General features: G+C 41.7%; 1 protein-coding gene across 1 annotated transcript; it reads right to left on the bottom strand.

The window, feature by feature from the left end:
- Positions 1-354: 354 nt before the first annotated feature.
- ghrhrl (growth hormone releasing hormone receptor, like) lies at positions 355-15,234 on the bottom strand (the record flags this gene model as incomplete). The annotated part of the gene is made up of 12 exons (XM_079996798.1): positions 355-456; positions 905-946; positions 2,319-2,448; positions 3,236-3,327; positions 3,673-3,742; positions 4,438-4,498; positions 5,144-5,297; positions 5,464-5,596; positions 5,882-5,985; positions 13,420-13,511; positions 14,455-14,562; positions 15,120-15,234. Coding segments are annotated over 12 exons (1,203 nt in total), but the record flags the coding sequence as incomplete, so codon positions are not given.
- Between the last annotated feature and the right edge of the window lie 457 nt (positions 15,235-15,691).

The raw sequence follows: 15,691 nt of genomic DNA, 5'->3' as shown, positions 1-15,691 counted from the left end.
AAAACACTTAAAACCGTCATTAAGGCATAGGAGCAACCGAGAAAGAGGCACTAGAAGCAACATCACATACAGTGACAGAGAAAAAGCTCTTCAGGCAAATGCATGGTCTGGTTGATTTATATGATCTTTATAAAGTGAGAGATTGGCTTACGTCTCAAATGGAACAAGAAATGAAGAACATCATAGCATTGGATGTGTTTTTTTCCCTATTGCCTGAAGCCATCAGTAACACAACACAGAGAAATGGACGGTGGTCATTACTGGGTTTTCTTTGTTTTTTTTTTTGCTGCCATTAGAGGAGATTGGTTCTCAGTGACTATAATATTATGAATATGAAGGAGCTCAAAGATGGAACTAGAAGGGTGTGTCCATCTGGCTGCCCTTGGCTCCAGGAGGGACCACTCCATAGCTGATCTCCTGCCACCGCATCCACTGCATGTGGACCTCCTTCTGGACCTGGAGGAAGGGAACGGGGGAACGAAGAAACCAAAAGAACCTTGAAACACATAGGATATTTTGAAGGATAAAATAAACAAGTAACTCATTTCCCTTGATGATACATTCCAAGTGACAAACATAAATTGACTACAGCATTTTTTTTTAAAATAAATTAATAAACAAATAAATTAATAAATAAATCTTCTTCTTCTTTCGGCTGCTCCCGTAATATGTAAAATAATATATGGAAAATAATGTGAAAAATATATTATTATACATTTTTATAATATAAACACTATAAAATATAAAACTCTATAAATATAAATAGATATTAACTACCAACTGCTTTAAAAAAAAAACCCAATAAACAGTATAGTATTACTAATCATCAACAATTTTGCTTTCCTTGTGTTTTATTTTGCTACACATTCAGCGAATGTTTGATACCAGTTTTGTTTTTACTAACCTCTTGATTGAGAAAGCAATAGAGAATGGCGACAACAAGGCCCTGCAAGACACACAATAAAGTGACATTTTGGAAATAAAATCAAACCCTTTTAGAAACTTCCAAAGATTGCTCTTGCAAAGGTATCTTGCACATTAGCTTAATTAAACAAAGGTTAGAATGTTGAGCTGTTTTGTATTCAAAAGGAAGGAGAACTTTTATTGTATGACATGAACCGCATACTGAACATTTAAATCTTTATTTATGAGTTCACTGTATGAGCCAACGAATAAATTGACCTGCGGTGACCTTGACGATGAGCGTTTTAAACAGCTTTTCCATTAATCTTTCTGGAAAACAATGTGGAATTGGAACTAATGGGTTTTTACCCCTTCTTCCCATGATCAAAGCTACCTCTTACCTATCATTACGCACATTTGAAACCAGTGGATTTCCTAATGACGGCTGTTTAATCTGATTTCCTTCAGGAAGAGAAGAGGAAAAGCGTTTCATTGGCAAGATGGCCCGTGGCATGCGACTTGATTGGGGCGCTGTTTAGGTTTCCTTTGACTGCCTGTATCTGGCAGATGTCCAGCTCTAACCCGCTTCCGAATAATCGCATTCCCACCCACTCTGTTCTGCACGGTCTGAACCGCCAACTAAACTGCAAGTGTAAGTTCATTTAGAGCATTCTACATGAACTGTATTTGAGCGTAAACCCGTCAACTGCCGTTCCCCACTTGTGAAGTGGTTTTTTTTGCAATCAAACAGACAAATAAAAGTTGGGTAATTATAAAAGCCTTGGTAGAGGACAAAAAAAACCTCAACTGAATAAACAGAGTGAAGTCAGATTTTCACCCTTTCTATTATATGACTGCAATAGCCGTCGTGGTATTTAACTCACACTTTACATACATTTTAGCAGCATTGGTCCTGAGTAGGACTTGAATTTGATTTGGACTCGATGAGAATCAAATTGTTTAAAACAATGTGTAATGTAAGAGAAGCACCAGAAGATAAAACATCCTGAGCTTGTGAGTGGAACTGTATAAAAAAAATAAGTAATATTCTGCTGATTGTGGCACATTTTATTGTGTTTCGGTCGAAAATGTATAGGTTTTAGAATCAAATGCCTTATGCTATCGTCTACGTAAGCTGTATTTCATCACTGCTCATTTCCACTGCCGCAATGTGGACTAGGAAATAGATTGAGATTGAAAAGGTGATTTAAAGTTTATTTTAAGTCTTAAACCCCATTGGATTGCCTTTAAGCACAGTAAGAACCTGCAGCAGAGCAGTAAGTTTCTCAATAAAAAAAGCGTTCGGTGAGTTTGTGCTGTGAACAGTTATAAATGATGGGACCCAACATTTAAATAGAGCCAATGTGTAAATAGAGCAGCCCTATCATTTCAGTTTTTTCTGTTTGGATGTGTACCTGGAAGGATCCCACACAGAGTTCAATACACAGGCGCAGGTTAACATTGAAGTAGTCGGGCAGAAAATTAAAAAACATGTAGTGGGTTCCAAAGAGAGGGATGAGGAGGAGGGTAGACTTAGTCAAGCGCCTGTTGGATAGAGAGAAAAACAGAAGAACCAGATGAGGGAACTGCAGAGGTAATTTTAGACCTCATTAGAATACTGCTGCCGGCTGAATTTTATATGCATATATTTCAATTACGGACTGATTACAGCGGCTGTTTGTATTGAATGCATCAGACTGAAGTAAAGAATGATCAGGAATATGCCTCACAGTCAGGAAGTAAAAAGCCAGATAGTGTTATGGTGCATGTTAGTCTATGTAACACAATTTATTTGTACCCACTTGACCAACCCTGCATATTTCTGTGATAAAATGTCCATATGCATAATGTGTCCGGGTGCTCTGAGTCAATTAGTCGGTAATTCCCCTGGCAAACCTCTTAAGAGGAGAAAAGGCAGTGGTGGCCAGATACATGTCAATACAAATTACACATGTGTCACAGTGACGTAGCAAATCACTTTTGAACTAAATACATACAACCATCTGTGAGTGCTTTAGTTTGTCTCACAGTGAAGAGGCAAAACAATTCTGAATTAATTGGTGCAAATTATTATGCATTTTTAAGTTTCAAAATGTAAATCATCTTGATATAATCAATTTACATTTAAAAAGCTAAATGTACTGTTTCCCATTTAACATTATTATTGCTAATACTAATCTTTCCCACAAAGCATTTCCTAAACTGAAGTCAATTCATTTTAAACAAGGTTACCGATTTAATTAAATCAAAATGTAAATTCTAAAGGATTCAAAGGTTAAAGCAGCTTTTATCTCTTCTTGTGCCAATTCTGTGTTTGGTGCCTCAGGGTTACCTGTATTGAGATGAATTATTGAATTGAATCAGGCGGGGATTAAGCTTCTGTATCAGAATTCTAATGATGTTCAGAAAGAGCATAAAATTGACCTGTTGATGAGAAAAAAAAGGGTATACAGTCTAAAGACAGCCAAAAGAAGATAGAAATGCTAAGATGGAGAGGATGGGAGACTTAATATGTACCAAAACTTACTAACAAAATGAGATTGCTTTTCTAGTTTGTAATGGAATGTAAAATGAGTAATACAGGCATACACGTGTGAAATTAGAGCAGAGTTAATATTGGCACAACATTCTGATGAATTAAAATTTGACACGAAATTTTTTTTTAAAACTTTTAAAATCGTCCTTTGGAATTGCTCTCCACAGATCAGATCTCATTGGCCAGTCCATTCTGGCAAAATAATTGATAAGCAGCAGAACTGCAGCGTTTACCCCGATAGAGACCACAATTGGTCCTTTGATGATCCACCAATAGGGAGAGTCTTCGTTTATGTCCCAACATCTGAATAAAGAAAAAACGTTGCATTGTGCAAATCAGCTCGGAGCAGGCAACCTGAGAGACTTCAAATGAGCCCATTAGAATCAGCTTTACCACCTCGGCTGAACAACAGCTAGCTAGAAGCCAATTGCGAGGAAGGAAAGGCTTTAATGATGAGTGAATCTTAACAGACGAAAGGGGTTTTCGGTAACGGATTGTACCATCTTGAATTAGAGTCTCTCTCCAAGCCTTTTCATTTACCTGTAGTTCGAGGCAGGTTACTGTGGGTAGAGACATCAGTAATATGACAAAACCTCAAATCAATTAGCCTTAAGCAATGCCTTTCAGTGGTTTGTTGTATGAAATAATATGAATCATATTTATTTGCCATAGTGCTTTATATAAAGTATTGTGGGGAATAAGACTACTACGTTGACCTCTGACCTCTGTTCACTGCGCCAATTTCTACATGTTGCTTTTAATGTTGGTAATTAAGGGGTTAAATCTTATCGTACTAATCTTTATAAATACATGTTAATACCATGAATTTTTTGTTATTATTGTTTGTGTGAAAGTCATTTGCCATTACATTTGATTCCGAAAATCCCCTTGGAGATGGATAAAGTGTTTTCATTTGAAGTCATTTGAAGTTACCCCGAGCAAGTCCATCGTGTACATGTTCAAAATTATAATAAATTGTGAATGTGAATCCTCCTCACTCAGTGTCCTCAAAGAAGACCCTGGAGACGATCCACAGGAGTATGAAGATAAGTGGAACACCTGTTAGACAGAAAGCAAGAATGGTGAGGGCCGTCCAAGTGCGGTGAATTCATGCCAAGGAGATTTCCACCGGGCAAGAAGTCAGACACTCGAGTGTGGATACGATCAAGATCTGAACATGTAGATTATAAAATGCGCCTAAATCTTACACAACATAACATACACTTATGTTACTATGCAGACACATGAGACCTCAACACGTCCCTCCCACCGAAGGAAACCAGGCAAACTCCCCCCGTATTTGCAGCAACATTTTTGTTTAGATACTTGTACTATACCAGGCCCCTAATTGAGTCCATCAAAGTAGGGAAATGACCACGGGAAAAGAGCTAGAACTCAATTTGTTTTGTAATCACAGTTTGTTCCACCTAGCCAAGAGAGCTGTTGGTCCATATCAAAATAATGAGGCAGGGACACTGCCAGACGGCTGTGTGCATCTACCCCTCCGTGTTTACCACTGAGAAAATCATTTGAACTTTGCCAGCTGCAGATAAAATGCAAGGATTCATTATAGAATCAAGACAATTGGGGCCCTTGCGAGAGCTATGTATTTTGCATTCAGGTGTTAAGGATAAAAAAATTACAACAATAAAAAAAAAAGGGACATGGACCTTATGGTAAGTGGCAGGAAGAAATGATTCTCACCCCAGCCAAGCAGAGCAAAGCCCCACAGACATCTGCAGTTGTGGTGGAAGGACGACAGCAGCAGCGAATTTAGGAAGAGAGCCTCGACCAGCAGCCAGAAAAAGTTTGCCATGACACAGTAGTGACAGAAAACCACGGAGGCTTTGCAGGCGAACTGGACGGCACACGAGACACAGTAGATGGAGATAAGGTGAGAAAAGGAGAGTGCGATTGTCGGTATAAAAGAACAAGGAGATTTGGGAAGGGGCGGGGGGCTATGGGGGGGGGGTTGGTGGCCTGTTATAATACAACAATGAGTGCCTTCACCGTCGTTAACTTACTGTGGACAGGGTGCAGTGATCTGTGTCGTCACTGGAGAAGAGCACAGCATCTTTAATGAACACCGTCACGGCCTTCAGGATAAAAGTAATGAAGAGCTGGACGTGAATGTAATTCCTGGCACACCGCAACTTCCTGTCGGAGCACCCACAAAACACGCATAATCAACATGGTAGTCTCATGCAACGCGCAACTATTTTAGCGCACGAATGCTGAACGGGTGGTTTCTGCGGAGAGAGTCAGGCTGGTGGGGTGTATGACTTAATAGTCAAATAGGTGATATGAGTTAGGGTAATCATTTGGGGTTCCGCACGGTCATTGAAGTCCAACACTGTACAACATTATATCTACTGCTATATACTTATATGCAGTATATATCTATATACAATTTATATCTACTGTACTATTGTGTGTTTCTACCTGAAGAGCAGCAGCGTCATCACAGCAATGGAGAGACACACCAGGGATGTCCCGTAACCGATGGAGTAGATCAGCTTCACGGTGGTAAAGTATGACTGCTCCGTCTCAAATGAGAAGAAAATGTGAAAAAAAATAAGGTTTTTGTTCCACACACAAGAATCTGCAAAACACTTCTCTGATGATTCAACTATAATGTGATGTTCTGATTCCAGTCCAGATGGCATCTCGACGGGAAGGGGAATTTAGTACAATAGGAGCCACTTGAAGAGGGTTCTTCCAGCCGGCTGACAGCCGAATTGCAATATACAAATTATATATACTGTACATATCAGAATCTAAATGAGATTGTTCTGCCAGGTACATTTACATATACAAGGAATTTGTAGTGGAGAGTTTTGTCGCATTTCTACAGACGATTACCATTTTAAAAAAAGCTTTCAGAGTCTTTTAAAAATAAAAAATGGAATAATAGTAAAATGAAGTTGAATAAAAAGTAAAGAAAAACAAAAGAAAAATTGCTTATTCTATATGTAAGTCCTTAAATTTAATTTCTTATATTGATATTTGGCAACTTCCACCTAACATGGTGGCTTCTTAATAGTTTGGGAACATTGCAGATGGATTTATTAGGGATTATTTAAGCATTTGATATACATTTTTCTTTTAATATATTTTTTTTATCAGAATATAACACAAATGAAACATGGCAGAGGATGTCCTTATTTTATTTTTAAATTTTGGCCTTGCCACAAAAAGGTTTGGCAAGGCCAATGTATATGTATCTGATGCATATTCTACCGCCTACTGCCAAGAGTCAAGGGAGGCTTTTTAAATAACAAAAATAAGGAGTTATTGGTTTCTGTCAAAAATATTCCACAACAGTTGCGGTTCTATTGCCATTTGTTTGCAAATTCTAATCCTACTTCCTGAATTAAATCCATCTGAATAACATTATACTGTGACAGGGGTGACACTAATCAATTTCTTACACAAAGTTATATCCATCTGAGACACAATAAGGCTTGAAAGATTCTCGTCTCTGCACTTAAGAAGTAATTAGGAGTTGAGAGTTAACGCCTGTGAAAACAGTTCGCGCTGACCCTCGGCCATTCATTAATCTCACAAATTCAATTTAGCAAAGACATGATTGTACTCATGTCTTTGCTAAATATAATGTGTTTTATGCTGCCAAAACAAGAACCCCAGTAAGTTCCCAGTGGCTCTGCTCTGATCCTCGTTCTACTCTTTGAAATATGAGCTGAACAGGTGGGTTTCCCCTGTTTTACATCTGTTTTTCAAAGCTTACAGTAATGCCCCACCCCCCTCTTCCGTAATTGTTGGATCTCTCTGTTTCCCAGAAGCCCTTGATGTGCTGCCACACACACACACACACACACACACACACACACACACACACACACACACACACACACACACACACACACACACACACACACACACACACACACACACACACACACACACACATCCATATCGGGCAGTGAGTGCATATAGAGTCATATATATCATTTGATGGTCTGAATGCATCCTACGGTTTAATCGTAGTCCACCGGCTGATCACGCTTTGTGACATGCCAGGACTTGTACTCTGTTAGGTAAGTGCTGGAGGTAAGTTAAGGTAAGTTGCATTTAGGAGGATTTAAATGTATATTTAAAACAACACAGACAATCAAATTCATTATATAATTATAGAACCCAGAATTGCGATTGTGGCGTCGCCCCTTGCGGCCACCCGCGCGAGCACCTCGTGACAATTATGCACATTTTACAAACGTAGGTTGAAAAGGGTTTGCAAATCATTGTATTCTGTTTTTATTTACATTTTACATTTTAGAGCTTATTGTGCGTAATCAGCAGGTGTAATGACATTTCATTGCATATATGTATGACGGTATGTATAGAATATGACAAATAATCTCTTGAACTTGAACATGAACCCAACTTTGGGACACTTTATCCGCTGATCCAGAGTGGCCGGCGGAGGTTTTACACGCCAACAGGATCAACAAAAACAATAACAACAATGGAGTCACTGTAAGTACCGCAGTAAACAAGGCGGCATTCGGATCAGAATGAGGACGCAACCTTACCGTCCACCTCTGCCCAGCATCCTACTTGCCAATGTCCAGTCCCTGGAAAATAAGATGGATGACATTTGGGCGAGGATCACATTCCAACGGGACACGAGAGACTGCCCTCTACGTCCTCTACCTTGCAAAGACATGGCTGAACCACGCCACATATCCAGCCTAATCCTTCTCCATGTTCCACGCCGACAGATCGGGGGAGTCGAGGAAATCCAAGCCTCAAGATGAACAGCAGCTGGTGTAACCCCAACAATATAAAGACTCTCTCCTACGCCTGCTTGGCGAACCTGGAACAGCTGACCATCTTATGCTGTCCATTTGACTTTCCCCGGGAATTCAGCACAGTCATCCTCACAGCCATTTATTTTTCCACCACAAGCGGACACCGACACAGCACTATCGGACCTGTATGATGTGTTGTGCAGACTTTAAAACCAACAACCTGACGTGGCTGGTGGCTGGGCACTTTAACAGGGTGAACTTGAAAAAAAGTTCTGCCTAATTTCCACCAACAAATCACGTGTGCCACCAGGGGAGATAAAGCTTTGGACCACTGCTACATATCGGATACAAGACCGTCTCGCTCACTGCTTCTGGGAAATCGGACCACGCCGCCATCTCGATGGTTCCTGTTTACAAGCCTTGCATCGTACGTGGAACAGTACGGGACGAGGGACGTAAAAAGGTGGTCGGACCAATCAGAGGTCGCGCTTCAGGACGCTCTGACTGACGTTGACAGGGGCATGTTCCAATCGAGTTCCAGTGACGTCAGCGAGTTTACAAAAGTAGCTATGAGTTTTATAGCTACGTCAGTGGACAGCATCGTCCCCACAGTTGAAAGTAAGGATATTTCCTAACCAGAAACCGTGGGTCTATAAATCCTTCCACGGCGCTCTGAATGCTCGTACGGCCGCTTACAACGACAGTCTTGTATCCAGCAATATGGACAATTACTAAGCGGAGTCAAACAAACTGCGGAGGGTGGTGAAGAATGCTAAACGGACATACAGAGACACAGTGGAGATACAGATTGAGCAACGAGACACAAGACACTTGTGGCAGGGGCTGCGGACTATGACTAACTACAAGAGCAGCCCCTCCCCTGCCACGAGTGTGGACACCTCCCTTGCCAATGAACTAAACTTCTTTTATGTGTGGTTTGAGGTTGGCAACAACACCGATAGCTCACCAGCTAATTTGAGTTACACCACTGGGGATGAGCGCGACCTCTTGGTGTGAGCATGACATCAGGAGGGCTCTGATGCGAGGGAACACAAGGGAAAATTGCAGGCCCAGGTGGCATATCTGGACGAGGACTAAAGACCTGTGCTAACTAGCTAGCCTGTGCTCATTAGGATATTCAACACCTTCCTGGCAGAGTCGGTGGTCCGGCCCTGCTTCAAGAGGTCCATCATCATCCCTGTGCTGAGGAACGCCTCTCCAGCCTGCTTGAATGACTACCGTCCAGTAGCTCTCATCTCAGTGGTCAGGAAGTGCTTGGAGAGGCTGATTAAGAATTACATCTGCACCTCCATCCCCCACAACATTGACTATGGCTGTGTGAGATTGCTGTTCATTGACTACAGTTCAGCTTTTAATACCATAGTCCCCACCAGACTGGCTCTCAAGCTGCGGGAGCTAGGATTGAGCACTCCACTGTGTGCCTGGATCCTGGACTTCCTCACAACCAGGCCCCAGGTGGTTAGGTTGGGGATGCACACATCCAGCACCCTCACCCTGGACACAGGATCCCCGCAGGGCTGCGTCCTCAGCACCCCACTGTATTTCCTGTACACACATGACTGTGTGGCCAGGTCTAGCTCCAACACCATCATCCAGCTTGCTGACAACACCGTCGTGGTGGGCCTGATCACCAACGATGGCGAGAAGGCCTACTGAGAGGAGGTGGCTGACCTGTCATTCTAGTGCCAGGACAACAGCCTCCTCCTGAATGTCAGCAAAACTAAGGGGCTGATTGTGGACTTAAGGAGGGGATTATAACCAAGGACACACACGCCATGATTAATGGGACTTCTGTCAGCAGGGTGAGCAGCTTCAAGTACCTGGAAGTCCAAATCACGGAGGACTCAACATGGACTACACATACAGACACTCTGGTGAGAAAGGCGAGGCACCTTCACCTAAGGCAGCTGAAAAAGTTCAGGGTCTCAGTGAGGATCCTCAAGTCCTCCAACTCTGGAGCAGTGATGAGCATCCTGACAGGCAACATTACTGCCTGGTTTGGGAACTGTACTGCTCAGGACAGGCGGGGCCTGCAAAGGGTAGTGCGTTCAGCCGAACGTACCACTGGAACTACCCTCCCCTCCCTGCAGGACTTATACACCAGGAGGTGTAGTAGCAGAGCCCGCAGGTTAATAAAGGATCCTAACTAACCCAACTAGGGACTGTTCCAGCTGCTGCTCCGCAATCACACAGTGAGGACAGAGAGACTGAGACAGAGTTTATTCCTGCAAGCTTTAAGGACTGTCAACGGTGAACTCACCAGGGGCCCTCATTGAGGCACACATAGGCCCCACTGCCTTATTGTACTGTATGTTGCATACTGTACTGAATTCTGTATCACTTTACTGGGTTGTAGCATACTGTACTGTATTGTTGTTCTGTTCGGTGTTACTGTACTGCCATGCCGTAATGTTGTATAACGTACTGTATATCTCCATATAAACTACCTCACTTTATTCACATGCCACTTTACTGCACATATCTGTATATACCAGGGGTGCCCAATAGGTTGATCGCGATCGACCGGTCAACGCAAAGGTAGTGCGGGTAGATCGCGTGCCAATTAAATCTTGATTGATGTACAGGGTGGCCAGTCTAATGTTGCTTAAAACTTTGTTCATTGGGTTAAAATCACAACTACTTAGATCTCCTCTCTTCTAACACACGGGTCACCACGTAGAAAACATGTGAGCTACTGCAAAACTTTAGCGAGCTAAGTTACCTAGTTAGCCCTCTAATTTATATCTACTAAAGAAGGGATATAAAAAATGAGTGGGGGAGCCGGACCAAGTAAGAAACCGGAACCTTACCAATTCCATGCGGAATGGGAGGAGGACTTTTTTTTTCACCAGGTCATACTCAAAGTGTGTTTGTCTGATTTGTCAATCTACCATTGCTATTGCGATAAAGGGAAATGTAGAAAGGCACTTTCGATTTGTTCATAAAAAAAACGACACTGATTTCCCTCCGAAGAGCGAGCTGAGAAAGAGAAAGGTGACTGAACTGAAATCGCAGTTAATCAGACAGCAGTCATTTTTCACAAAGCTGAATCCAAAAGCAAAGGCAGCCACCGAAGCATCGTTCCGCGTGAGTCACACCATCATTAAGCATAAGAAGTCCTTCCAAGATGGAGAGATGGTAAAAGAGGTCTTCCTTGGGACAGCTGACTCATTGTTTCGGGACTTTGAAAATAAAACAGAAATATAATCTTCAATCAAAGCTCTTCATCTATCAAGAAGTACAGTTACAGGGCGCTGTGAAGTAATGGGAGATGATTTGACACAGCAGCTTTGGAAGGACATCGTGGACTGAGAGTGTTTCTCATTGCAAGTAGACGGGTCTACGAACATAAGTGATACAGCACAATTGTGCATTTTATTCGGATGGTGTTTACAGATATGACTGCAAAAGAGGAGCTGTTAACAATACTCCCCATGAAAGTACACATGCAGGGAGAGGACATTTTTCAGTCTTTCAAAAACGTTATCAACAAAACCCAGCTACCAGTGTGTAAATTGATGTCAATCACCACGGACGGTGCGCCTGCAATGGTGGGCCGCTTGAATGGATTTATTACCAAGTGCAGGGAGGACGATGCTTTCCCCGACTTCCTTAACTACCTCTGCATAATACACCAACAAGCATTATGTGCAAAAATGCTAAACATGAAAGAGATAATGGATGTGGCAACGAAAATCGCCTGTTCTATTCGACCGAAATCTCTTCAAAGGCGGCTGTTTCGTGTACATCTGGAGGAGGCTGACTGCAGTTACTTTGACCTCTTGCTACACACTGACATGAGATGGCTTAGAAGGGGAAATTCCTGCAAAGATTTCGAGAGCTCTCTCTGAAAATAAAGGAGTTTCTCCTTGTCAGTAAAAATGCAGAATACAAGCAACTTAATGATGATCAGTGGCTGCTAGACTTGGCATTTTTAACTGTTCTGATCAACATGTTGAATGAGCTTAATTTACAACTGCAAGGAAAAGACAAAACCGTGGTCAACATGATCAGTTCAGTTAATGCCTTCAAACGAAAAATGCAACTTCTGTCCTTAAAGCTGCAGCGCCGTGATTTGGGGAACTTTCAAAACCTTGCATCAGAGCTGGAGAGCCAAGGGAAGGTGTGGACGCAACTTGACAGTTTGTGCTACACAGAGCAGATTGAAAATTGTCTGTCAGACTTTGACAAACGGTTTCACGACTTTGCTCTTCTCAAGCCAATCTCTACATTTATGTGCTATCCATTTAAGGAAGATGTTGAGGCTGATTTACTCGCACCAAAAACGGCAACCCTTTTTCACCTGAACTCGACTGCAGTGGAGGATGAGATGTTGACACTACAGACTGACATTGAGCTGAAGTCCAGGGCTCATGGACCATTTTGGAACTTACTCACGGAGGAAAAGTACACAAACATGAGGAAATGTGCTACCTCCTTGACTGCATTATTCGGCTCTACTTATTTATGCGAGTCAGCCCTTTCCCACATGAAGATTATAAAGTCCAAATACCGTTCCACCATGACGGATGATCATTTGGAAGCCTGCTTGAGGCTGGCTACCAGCAGCTACTGTCCGGACTATGCAACCCTGGCAGACTCCATTCACTGCAAGTCATCAGAGTAAGGTAGTGACCATAAATGTATTTTATTGTATTGTGCTGTAAAGGTTCATACAGTGATGCAAGGTACGCCAACAAATATTGTATATATAAAGTATACTCAGTATCTTCTTCTACTTCTTTCGGCTGCTCCCGGTATTATACCCGGTAAATATATAAATAAATATATTTAGCATTTTTTTAAATGCAGGTAGATCATTTTGACCTGGTCATTTTAGAAGTAGCTCGCAAGCTGAAAAAGTGTGGGCACCCCTGGTGTATACAATAATAGTGTATTATCTATTTCTATTTCGGATTCCTACTCCGTATTTTACCCTTTTTTTTACTCTTATTTTATTCTATTTACTAATTGAATAGTGTTTTAGGAGTCATTTAGTTTAGTTAGTTAGTTAATTATTTAGCTATTGTGCCAGTTAGTTATTGACCAGTTAGTACATATCGTGCATAATCTCTGGGAGCATTGCAATGCAATTTCACGTATGTATGCTTGTATGTATATGTATGTGACAAATAAACATCTTGAATCTTGAAACACACATGCACACAGGCACACACGCATACATACCTCAGGAATGTCGTCGTCCACGCTGCAGGCGATGTGGTACAGGGGGATGGGCTCGGTCCAGCCGTGTCCCGTGCAGTTTCGGCTCACTGACCCTGAGTTGAGAGACACATTCTGACTGAAAAGTAGGAATTGTGCAAATTTGCATGGTATATACTGTACATATCAAAACAGTAATAGTGTTTCCCAACCTTTTTACCGCCACGGCACACTTTTTACAATGAACAAAGGACATGGCACTGTACTGTACCATGATCCTGTTAACCATAAAAATACTTTAACTGCGTTTTTTATTGTGGCCTACTAATAGTTTTTACGTTTTTGGAAGTGGAATTTGTCATGAATTTACCCCATGTTTGTTATAGTTTATTCTGTTCCTTGTTATCTTTCTCTCCCTAGTGTATGTAGTCTTGTGTTCCATCTGTCCTGGTATCTCCATTTGTTTTCTCTCTGTTACTCTGTCTCTCTCTCTCTCAAGCTGCCTCTCTCCCTGTCTCCTCCAGGTCCTATGTTCCCCTGTCTGTCCTGGGGATGTGTTTTTTTTCCCCTTAACTATGTCTCGTGTCTTCATTCCCCAGTGTATTTTGTTTGTCTTCCCCAGTCAGTCAATGTGGGTCTTAATTTTCCCACGTGTGCTGTTGCCTATATGCCCTGCAATGTGTTAAATTTCTTTAGTAAAGATTTGCATTTGGATTGACCTGACAGCATCGTGACAGAATTTGGAAATATTTTAGTGTGCCTCACAGCACACTAGTCTGATGCGAGAAACTCTGTTATATACATACACATACTGTATAAGATACAACTGTGTACATCTGTTTCGATTGTATAAATTTCAGCTATTTCTGAAGTGTTCTTCATTCTATTTTAGTCGAAGATTTCCCCTTGGTGTGAAATTCTGGGAAGCTGTGAAATTCAGATGCAAAGTGTAGTATTTTTTTCCCTACTTCAGAATAATTTAGGCTTCATGTGACACTCTCCCAGCCTTTTGTGCTGATCTCTTCACCCCGCGGAGCCTGTATTTTACATTTCCATCACCTGTACTGTTGGTGAAAAGAGAGAACACAGCGGGGCAGTCTTTTTGGATGCCCTCCCCCACCGCAGCATGAGGCCAGCAGATTACACCATCCCAAACCGGCAAACATCCTGGATATATATAAGAGAACGGATTGAGACAATGTGTGAGGGTTTCACAATAGTAAAGCAAAAAAATATATATAATTACAAAAACAACCTCAAACCTTTAAACAAAACACCTCCCACTATTATGTTCGAATAATTTAACTTCAAACACAAAAGATACTGTAATGTTTACTGTATGTTCAGTCATTTTTTCCACAGGTATTTACACTATGCAATTTGTATTGAGGCAAGCGTAAGAAACTAATGTTTCAACAAGCCCTTATAAAAGATTAAAAGTTCTCTCCGGTATTCTCCTCTAATGATGCATCACAATGATAGATCACTCCATCCTGGGTCGTTCTTCCTTTCAAGAGATTGCGCAGAATTTGCATTTACAACTTATGGTCCTCTACCAGGCATAAATTCTTGCCATTATCGATTAACGTGCGCACTGTCATGTCAGGCCTCACTGCACTGCAGTCAAGCAGAGTCTAAGTCTCTGTTACTCTCTCACGGAGAGGAAAAAAATAACAAAGTTCATTGTATATTGCGGGAAAAATGGCAGCTTTTTGAGACTGTACCGTGCATACTGCTGTTGGTCTGTTCGGCAATGTACTGGAGACACAGACGCTCATCTCTCGCCATCTGGAATATGTACTCACACTCTGGGTGCAGGCTGGACAGAGCCTGGGAGGAGAGAGGGAAGGAGAATGAAAGAAATAAGGGAGGGAGAGAAGAAAGAAAGAAAGAAAGAAAGAAAGAAAGAAAGAAAGAAAGAAAGAAAGAAGGGAAGGAAAGGAGGATGGTGGGAGGAAGGGAAGGAAGATGGGGAGGAAGGAAAGAAAGAAAAGAGGGAAGGAAGGAAGGAAGGAAAGAAAGGTGGTAGGGTTTGAAAAGAAAGAAGTGAGGGAGGGAAAGAAAGAAAAAAGGAAGGAAGGGAAGAAAGAAAGAAAGAAAGAAAGAAAGAAAGAAAGGGAGGAAAGGAGGAGGGTGGGAGGAAAAGAAGGAAGGAAAGTAAGAAAGGAGGGAGGGAAGGAAAGAAGGAATGGTGGTAGGGCACAAAAAGGAAAACAATTAGGGAGGGAAAGAAAGGAAGAAAGAAAGAAAGGAAGGAAAGAAGGGAAGGAAAGGAGGAGGGTGGAAGGAAGGAAAG

The sequence above is a fragment of the Zeus faber genome (assembly GCF_960531495.2).
Source record: "Zeus faber genome assembly, chromosome: 1".
Taxonomy (NCBI): Eukaryota; Metazoa; Chordata; class Actinopteri; order Zeiformes; family Zeidae; genus Zeus; species Zeus faber.
This window is presented reverse-complemented; position numbering and strand designations above follow the sequence as displayed.